Here is a 9,936-nt window from a genome sequence, read left to right on the forward strand (position 1 = left end):
ACTGAGCTGTGGTCATGTGCTGCACCTTGCAGTCGGCTGTTACTATGTACAGTAACTGACTGGTTTACTCCAGTGCAAAATTTAGTCTTTCTAAATAGTTTACGCAAACATAATTTTACGGCAGCTTTCAAAATGAACGTGGAAGAGAGTCATGCGGATTCAAAGAAAGAGGTGAGTCACAAACCATCTTCGGTTTGCATTCACCTGCTGAATGCAGTTTGTTTGGATGGGTTTTTAGGTGAATTACAGCCGTACCTAAAGAAAAGGTGAAAGAAAGAAACCGGAATCATTTGTTTACTGTCCTGAAATCAACCAGCAGTTTTTGCACCCGTGCAGGCGATTTAAGTCGGAAATGACCGCAATAAAAATGCTTTCAGAGTTTTGCTGTTCTGCTTTTTGCGTGAAAAGTTTGCAGTTCACACATCGATGGATTTTATAACCGGGATTGCAAAACGATAGTGTGCAAAGGTGTGAAGGTTTGTACGGAAATTTGAGCAATTTAGGGTTTTTTAAAAATTATTATTATTGTTACTACTATGTAGCCCATTCAATGGATAAAGACGTCTTCATTCAAATGAATAATAGTCACGAGGCAAAACCATGAAGAGAAACGTTAAAGTCACATGAAATAAAATGGATATAACCTAGAACATTTTTTAAGCAAGCTGTGTGGAGGATTTCGGTTTTAGTTTAACAGTTTCATTATTTTAATATTAAATAAATGTCGTTCATATTTAAAATTATGCTAAAAGTACAATTTGGGGGGTTGCCAGGTTGACAAAAATCCGTTTAGTGTACTTGGTATTGAAATCTATAATAACTGCAGTTGGAATGATTGATTGTCTTCAGTTATGATGGGGATTTATGGGCATTTCTTCTCTGCCTGGAGTCTTTATGGTGGAAAAGAAAAAAACTTGTTGCACTATGACCACCCCAAATGTGTTCTTATTAATGACTTTATTAACTTTTTTAATGTTACAAATCACATGCATATCTTTTTTTTTTTTTTTAAGACATGTGCAGCATTTTCCACAGTTTACCCATCCATCTCCTGCAATTATTCACAAAACATCGCTAACTGCTTTTTCTATATTTGAAATATAGGGGGAGTCAGCACATAGCATCTTTGCTGCTGACTGTATAGCCCACAGGCATATGTTATGGCATGACTGCACATTTTTTTTCTCAGCCTTTTAAAATCTGAATATGGTATTTCATACTTCCTTTATCACACTTTTATGACATCAAACTTGTGCGTAACTCCTCAGGGTTTGGATCTCGATGTGCTTTCCTTCTTTTATCCTGAAGTACTTAAACTAGACTGCACGCGGTATTTGGATGCAGTTGAAGTGCCGTGAACTCCGAATAAACACGGAATAATTTAGCCAATTCCCCACATCCTGAGGGCACTTTCTGACAACAGATCACTTGTATTATCCTCAACATAAACTCATCCCCCGTCTACTTTAAGTTTCCTGTTGAAAGCAAGCGGCTGCAAGAAGGATACTCCGTACTGACTAATTCTGCTCTCCGCCAATGAATCTGCGACTTTAATCAAAATAGAAGTGACAAAAATGCCTAAAGAATACGAGGATCAGTATCAGCCTCTTCTAATTAAAGCAACCAAAGACGCAAAGCGGCCGAAGGTATGTGGATTGTAGTGGATTAAGAGTTTTGAGAAACAAAAGTAGGTCTGTCAGGATGGTGGGACGCGGCTTTCTGTCCAAGATGATACTGAAATGTTTTTGTTTGTGTGTCTCTATTTTTCTGGTTGCAGCTTCCAAACAAATCGCTTCTGCTGGCTGTGTGTGCTGCTGGCATTGGGGGGACGTTTCAGTATGGATATAATATAGCTATCATCAATGCACCGACAACGGTAATCATTCTGCTGCCTCTCACTGGACTTTATCCTCCAAAATATTATAGATCTAAAGGATCATTAGAACACGCACACAGGAAAATCTCATGTTTCTCTGATTTGTAGCCACGCCTCTGTGCATGAGCAGATGTCACCTGATATAATTCTAACATGCACAGTTGGCCTGATTAATACCAAGTTTAGTGATCTTAATCAGTGGCAAAAAAAAAAAAAAGTAAAAAGACAAGCAGCAGTATTTTTACATGTTTTGCACTCCAGTCACTGAGACAGTTTTTCTGTTAAAGTTTCTTCTTTTATTTCCAGTATGTGCAAGATTTCATCAACCAAACCTGGAGACAGCGTTACCAAACTGAAATGTCAGAAGATGGTCTTACCCTCCTCTGGTCCACTATCGTGTCTATATTTACTTTAGGAGGGCTTGTAGGAGCATCAACTGGTGGAACATTATCTGTGAAGCTGGGGAGGTACAGACACAAAAAGAAAAGCAAAAGAAGAACTGGAAAATTGTCTTACCTTTTGCAAATAATGGATTTGATTTTTCTTTCCAGGAAAGGGACACTGCTGACCAATAACATATTTGCTTTACTGGCTGCTCTCCTGATGGGTCTGAGTTACCCTACAGGGTTATTTGAATTGCTCATCATCGGGCGTCTCATCTCTGGATTAAATGCAGGTAAATAGATCACGGACACATAAATCTTTCATTCCTGAACATAAGAAAAACACAGATGCATGGATTAGATGTAAGATTAATAACAGCTAATGATAATGCTGCATGAAAAACCTCTGAAATGTGTTTCTGATATTTTATAGGCATTGGCATTTGTGTTCAGCCTCTGTATTTGGGAGAAATAGCTCCAACTTCATTACGTGGCGCTATGGGAATGGGAACTTCAGTGTTTATCACTGGGGGGATTTTGACTGGACAAGTGATTGGCCTCAGGTGATTATTAAACAACATTAGAGAGTTTTCCACATGTTAAAATGTTACATCCTTTCAAAGAAACATATTGATCTGAAATTCTTTTGGGATTATGCAGAGAGCTTCTGGGTAAAGAAGAGCACTGGCCCATCCTGCTCTCTACCACTTGTATCCCAGCTTTTCTGCAGTTCCTGATCCTGCCCTGGTTCCCGGAGAGCCCACGCTATCTGCTCATCGACAAAGGAGATGAGGAGGGTTGTAAGAAAGGTAAAATTTTCTGCACCGTTCCTTCCATTTCAGATCAAAGGGATTTTATGTTTTGCCAGGAAGTTCAACCTAATGCATGTGACAGTGTAAAAAAAAAAATGAAGACTCTCTTTTGCAGAAATGACCAGAGGCATAGACATTTATCTTTTCATTTCAAGCATGTGATGACATTCTGATGATGGAAACCTTCTGATAGTCCCTGTGAATTAATCAGATATGAATAAAGTGCACGCAAAGACTTCAGTTATTGTATCGTGTGTCTTTCCCCTCTGCAGCCCTGAAGCAGCTGCATGGTATAACCGAATGTGATGGTGAACGGGAAGATATTGAGAAGGAGAAGAATAACTTATCAGATTTTCACGCCAAGAAACCCTGGGAGCTCTTTGTTGATCGCACTTTACGCTGGCAGCTTCTCACCATAATACTCCTCAACGCTGCGCAACAGCTCAACGGCATCAATGCTGTACGTACAGTATATGATGCCCCTCTGAATAATCGCTTTCATAACTTTACAAAAAGATATAGAAAGGATTTTCTTGGAAAGTGAAAGTGTTTTTGTGTTTATGTGTTTTTTTTTAATTTGTTGTCCTCGTCTACATTCCCTTTAGATTTACTTCTATGCAGATTACGTGTTCAAACAATCCGGTATTCCCACCGATAAAATACCATACGCGACTGTCGGCACTGGTGCCTGTGAATGCATCACCGCTTTAACATGTGTAAGTATGAGTTTCTGGTCATGTACTTTTAAATGTCCTTTTCTCAGAATAACTCCTTACTCACCCACACCTCAAAACTGAAGACAATCAGATTTTCTCAACTGCTGAAGCAAAGCCATGGAATAGTTTCCTGCCCCACTTTTTGAGTGTTGCTGGTTTTATTTTGTTTCATTATTTTCCTTTTAAGGGTGTACCCTTGCTACCATGTTTATGCGTTAGCTGTGTATGAATTACAGCCATTTTTATACACAACCCACCATTTTCAGAGGCTCAAACTAATAATACAAATTTTTTAAATATTTGGTTGAAAATCCTTTGTGGTCAATGACTGCCTGAAATCTAGAACCCATGGACATTACCAAATGCTGTGTCCTCCTTTGAGATGCTCTGCCAGGCCTTTACTGCAGACACCTTTAGTTGCTGCTTGGTTTTGGGTCTCTTTGCTTTCAGTTTTGTATTTAATAACTGGAAAAGCATACTCTGTTAGGTGGAGATCAGGCGATTGGTTTGGTCATTGAAGGATATCCCATTTCTCTGTTTTGAGAAACTACTGGATTGCTTTTGCAGTATGCTTTGAGTCATTCTCCATTTGTACTGCAAAGGGTTGTGTGATAGGTTTTGCAGAGAGTATGGCAAAGTTCATTCTCCTACTTCTGTCAGCAGTCACATCATCAATAAATACTAGTGACCTGATTCTCCTGGCAGCCATACAGACGTGGACAAAACTGTTAGCACTGTTAAAGAAAGAACACCCTACAGTGGTCACAGGAATAACTCAAAACTGGCAAAAGTAATAATAAATAAAAATTTACTGAAAATAAACTCATGAATTGTGGTTCAACCAAATTATTTAAAAAAATAAACTAAGGAAACTGGCCTGGACAAAAATGTTGGTACCCCTAAAAAAGATTGATAATAAGTTGACCATAGGGGCATGTTAAACTAAGAGGTGTCCTGTAATTAGCATTAGCGGTGCCTTCTAATGTATAATCAGTCACTGTGCTGTTTGGTAAAATGGTGTGTACCACACTGAGCATGGGCCATGGAAAGCTAAGGAGAGAGCTGTTTCAGGAGATGAGGAAGAAAATCCCAGTTTGCCCTACGGGTGGCATCGAGTCATAGGCTTTCTTGCAGTCAATCCAGGCGGTGCACAGGTTGGTCAGTCTGGTCTTGCATTCTCGAGTGACTGCTCTATCTACCAGTAGCTGGTGTTTTGCTCCCCTGGTATCTCTGTCGATTCCTTTCTAGGCCCTGCTCATATATTGTGCCACGCGCCTGCTCATCTTAGCTGCTATAATGCCTGACAGGAGTTTCCATGTTGTACTGAGGTATGGTATTGGCTGATAGTTGGATGGGACCGGTCCTATTTGTGCTCATGGAGTGCAGGTAGCTCCTTTAGCCAGTAGGTGTGAATCATGTCAGGGCCTGGTGCTGTTCAGCTCTTCATAGTTGACGCCCTTTCTTGGATGTCTGCCACTGTGATAGTTACTGGATCCTGTTCAGGGAGGTTGCTTTGGTCTGCTCTTAGATCCACCAGCCACTCTTCCATGTAGTCCTCCAGTATTCCGCCTTCTCCAGCCTCGGTGTGGGGCTGTTCTCATATTGTTCCCCTGCCACGGAGAGTACAGCTTGGATGGTTTACCAGAGAACATCTAGTTTATTCTCCTGGCTTTTGGAGTGTGGGCATGACAATATCTCCCTTAACCTGACATCCTGGCTACCCCTTGCTGTAGTTGTACCTCATCGATCTCTAGTTGTGATAGCAGTTTCTTCTTGCAGATGTTGGAACACTGAGCTACTAGTTGCTTTGATGCCCTTTCTTTCACATCTATCATTTGTGGTGGTTTTCAAAGTGAATTATACTGTTGTGCTTTAATAAAACTTCTTGGCTTTAGAAGCTGGAATATTAATCTGCTTTTGCAGTTTTTTCACTGCATCAGATTATGTATACAAGGGAGTTTTAGACCACAAGATTCCACGTGAATAAGTCACAATAGAGCTCAGCCGTGCAGTCCAGCAATTTAACAATAACTCCGAACATTTTAGCCAGCCATGACCAAAAGGCAAGAGGTTATCGTGCTATGTGCTTTCTTATATCCACATTTTCAACTTTTGGCTTTTATGCCATTTTCACTCATGCACTGCAGCCCTGAACCTTTTCAGGCAGATGGGAAATTAAACCCGACCAACTCCAGAGATGAAAGTCTGAGTAGCACTATATTACATCCATGTGAGACAGCACAGGTAATTTTCAGTCATTTCTCAGCACACTCTCCTGAACTAAACTGAGTTTTTCCAGGAGTGACAGCCCATCTGAAGCAGACTATCTTCTCCTGTGTGCCACCTTTGAGAAAGTGCAACTCCTGACACTGAGTTTGTGTGTGAAAATGGCTTTAGTCATGTGTACTCATATTTATGACCTTATCTCCCTTAACTGGAAAACACTTGGGATGAACTTTTGTTGTTTTTTTCAAATTATGAAAAATTAAAGCATGAGAAAGGAAAACACAGGAATTTCAAAAGGTTTACATAAGATGACTGGAAATAGAAGGAAAAATACTGTAAAAAGACATGTTTGCCTGGAGTCTTTCTGGTCTTGTGACATGCTGTGTGTCTCACAGGGTATGCTCATTGACTGTCTGGGAAGGAAAGTACTCATCATGGGAGGATACACACTGATGGCTATCTGCTGTGTTTTATTCACGCTCACACTCACTTTCCAGGTAATTATCTGTAAGCCAAGAAATACATAAAAAGAAAGAGATATTTAAGCCAGGGTTTAACCCTTGTGTGGTGTTCATGTTTTTGCTACTCAGTCAATATTTATGGGCCTGATGGGCCGACAACATTTTTGTGTTTTTTAGCTAATAAATAAATAGATGGAGATTTGATGTCCTGCACACAGCTAACCACCATCTATATTGTTTTGGCTTGTTTTGGAGCTGACTGATGGTCAATAACATGCTCTTCTTCAAGCTCGCTGACTCTGAATTGAGGTGCTCACCTGGTTCAGCAGGTGGCCTGTGTACTGAAGGCTGTAGTCATCACTGCAGGGGCCTGGGTTTTAGTCTGTCCCAAACCACTTCCTGTGTGTCATTTCCCCTCGCTCTCTGCTCGCCTTCCTGTCTGCACCGTCCTAGCCGATGAAGACAAAAGAACTCGTGTTCTTTAATCTTCATCATTATTATTAAGTTTCACTGAGCAGACAATCTTTTCGCCATCTTGATCGATAAGCTAAGATATTTATATTTTGTTGTGTCCCACCCTCGATTTGCAGCTGCGATAGAGTGTGAGAAACTATAAAGTGGCTCCCAGGAGACAGAGGGTAAAATGGGCAGGAATGTGGGAGCAGACAGGTGTAAGTGTTTGAAATGTAACAATGTTGGAACCTTGTGCAGGAAAAGCAGGAGCAGAAAGGGAAAAAAACACATCATTTTTCTTTTGGTAAACACTGGGAATAGTTCCAGCAGACCCAAACAGCACACAAGGGTTAAGGCATTTTATTGTGCCTAGTTGTGTTAACATTTCTCTTGCGTAATTTTCTTTTCTCTCAGGATGCCAGCCCAGTTGTTCCGTACCTGAGCATGGCCTGTGTTTTTGCTTTCATCTTGAGTTTTGGCTTAGGACCAGGTAAAAATGTTCTTCCTTTCACTGACACCTCGATATCATCAGCTGCGGTTACACATCAGTAACAGAGATTTCTTTTGTTCCTTCCCCCATGAAGGTGGTGTGACTAACATCTTAACCACTGAGCTGTTCACACAAAACGCACGTCCTGCAGCATACATGCTTGCAGGGTCAGTGAGCTGGTTCAGTTTCTTCTTTATCGGCCTGGCCTTCCCCTTCATTGTGGTAGGTGCTCAAAATAATTGAGAGCATGTATGACGATTTTGAAACATTTTATCACTATCTGGTGCATTTAAAACAAACATTTAAACCTTGATGTTGGACTTGGATATGTCCCACTCACTTGTTTCACTTTTACAGATCGGGCTGAAGCAGTATTGTTTCCTGGTGTTCTTGGTTGTCTCCTCCTTGGTGGTGATATACATTTTCCTTGTTGTCCCTGAAACCAAGAACAAAACCTTTCTCGAAATCCAGAGCGAGTTCCAGGATTCCAAGAAGAGAAAGATCGGCTGCTCCGATGGAGCAGGGACAATATTGCTATCAACTGCAATATGAAACGTACTTTTTTAAAACAAAGTTCTTGTTTTGTTTTGTTTATTTCTAACAATATTTATCACCCAAATTAAATTATAATGATTTATAGTCCACATGTGAGAGAACCTCCTGAGATCCAGGCTCATGTTTGAGATGCATTTTTAATTTCTCCTTGTTATTTATGATTAGTTGAACCCGATAAGTATATAAATTAAGTGCCTTTGAGAAGATGTTGTTACTGCCTTACATAATATTTACCTACTTTTTTTAAAAGTGTGACCTCATATGGGGATAATGGGACTTATTTTACAGCGCAACATAATAAAGACAACATGACAGTATTAAAAAGAATGAAGTATAAGGTGCAGAAAAGCCAAAATGTAATGCCCTCATATGAAGATGCAGGGTGTCCGATTAAAACGCTCACTGGCCACTTTGTTAGGTACAGCTCTACAACTGCTCGTTGATGCAAATATCTAATCAGTCAATCACATGACAGCAACTTAAAGTATTTAGGCATGCAGACATGGTCAAGTTGGCCAGCTGAAGTTCAAACTGAGCATCAGAAAGATGATTTAAGTGACTTTGAACATGGCATGGTTGCTGAGTATTTCAGAAACTGCTGATCTGCTGGGATCAGTAGAGTTTACAGGGAAAGCTTTGAAAAAGAGAAAATATCCAGTGAGCGGCATTTCTCTGGGTGAAAATGACTTGTTGATGTCAGAGGTCAGCGGAGAATGCCCAGGTGGCTTTAAACTGATAGGAAGGCAACCGTAAGTCAAATAACCACTTGTTATAAACAAGATATCCAGAAGAGCATTTCTGAATGTAAAACATGCAGCTGGGCTGCAGCAGCAGAAGACCACACTGGGTGCCACTCCTGTCAGATAAGAACAGGAAATTGGGACTACCACATGGCTTACCAAAACTGGACAACTAAAAATTGGAAAAGCATTTCCTGGTCTGATGAGTCTGATGAGTAATATTAAGATGGTAGGGTCAAAATTTTGAAACATGGAATCCATCCTGGCTTGTATCAATCAATGAGAAATATTTCCAGAATCTGCCATGAAAGCAAAGTTCTGAAGGCAAAATGAGGTTCAACCCAATAGTAACAAGGTGAACCTAAAAAGGTGTCTGCTTAGTGTATACAGTGATGTTGGTTAATGATGAAGTTTATTGTAAACTGTAGTTCCTTCATAGATCTTCTAGTTAGTTAGTTGTTATTGTATCTGTTTAATTCAACTAACATAGATCAAGTGATCTTTATATGTACTACTCTGGTATCACAAAGGCTGGTTTGTATAACTTTTATAAAAGATGCTCCACTGAGAATTTTCAATAAAGACCAGTTTCATTAAAAATATTTTTTTTAAAGTTTCATAATTTTTGATCTAGCTCAAAGTGAATTTTGTGTGCCGTTTAGGCTGCTTGATATTCAGTTTCCTAATCTTTCAGCACAACATGTGATCTGGAGAACAAAGGGTTTGTCATGTATCACATGAATAAAAAGGGTATTAGCAAGAGTAATTGGAGAGAGTCAAAAAAGTATGAAGAAGTATTAAAAATTGCTCATAATATTAACAGGAGAGAAAATATATTGAATACATAAAGAAGAAATCTTTCATTAATTACATGCTTGCATAGTTACAGTACCAACTGACATCTCTGAGTAAATCAGAAGATACAAAGTTTGACATAAACCAAAGACACAGCTTAAGTGTAGTCTGTTGTATAAATCTGTCTCATCAAGGTAAAGTATGATTATAAAAATGTGCTCAGATGCACAAGCAAATGGAGATGGCTTGTTTAATCACAGTTATGCCACTGAGTGCTCACGCTGGCTCAGATTCGCATTCCTGCAGATGACCTCAACAAGCACAACAGCTCTTTTACCTTTGCCTTTTTTGGTCATGTATGACTCCATTGTATTTTATACAAGAATGCCTTCTAAAAAAACTAGTTAGGTGTTTGTCACAAATATACTG

General features: G+C 39.7%; 1 protein-coding gene across 2 annotated transcripts; it reads left to right on the forward strand.

The window, feature by feature from the left end:
* Positions 1 to 49: 49 nt before the first annotated feature.
* slc2a11b (solute carrier family 2 member 11b) lies at positions 50 to 9,239 on the forward strand. Of its 2 annotated transcripts, none has more exons than XM_030737899.1 (12): positions 50 to 171; positions 1,778 to 1,876; positions 2,183 to 2,343; positions 2,428 to 2,552; positions 2,693 to 2,822; positions 2,920 to 3,068; positions 3,344 to 3,531; positions 3,677 to 3,787; positions 6,409 to 6,510; positions 7,342 to 7,417; positions 7,512 to 7,639; positions 7,775 to 9,239. In XM_030737899.1, the coding sequence occupies exons 1-12, from the start codon at positions 133 to 135 to the stop codon at positions 7,967 to 7,969; spliced, it is 1,503 nt and encodes a 500-aa protein (XP_030593759.1). In that variant the 5' UTR covers positions 50 to 132; the 3' UTR covers positions 7,970 to 9,239. The 2 variants fall into 2 exon arrangements, with proteins under 2 accessions (XP_030593759.1, XP_030593758.1); XM_030737898.1 differs by lacking the exon at positions 50 to 171 and adding an exon at positions 1,499 to 1,646.
* Positions 9,240 to 9,936: the final 697 nt, after the last annotated feature.

This window comes from Archocentrus centrarchus, chromosome 9, assembly GCF_007364275.1.
Source record: "Archocentrus centrarchus isolate MPI-CPG fArcCen1 chromosome 9, fArcCen1, whole genome shotgun sequence".
Lineage (NCBI taxonomy): Eukaryota > Metazoa > Chordata > Actinopteri > Cichliformes > Cichlidae > Archocentrus > Archocentrus centrarchus.

Coding starts and splice junctions, on each gene's coding strand:
- slc2a11b (XM_030737898.1), top strand. CDS start 1,575: ATGCCTAAAGAATACGAGGATCAGTATCAGCCTCTTCTAATTAAAGCA. Junction 3,532..3,676: donor AGCTCAACGGCATCAATGCT/GTACGTACAGTA, acceptor CATTCCCTTTAG/ATTTACTTCTATGCAGATTA. Junction 3,788..6,408: donor GCATCACCGCTTTAACATGT/GTAAGTATGAGT, acceptor TGTGTCTCACAG/GGTATGCTCATTGACTGTCT.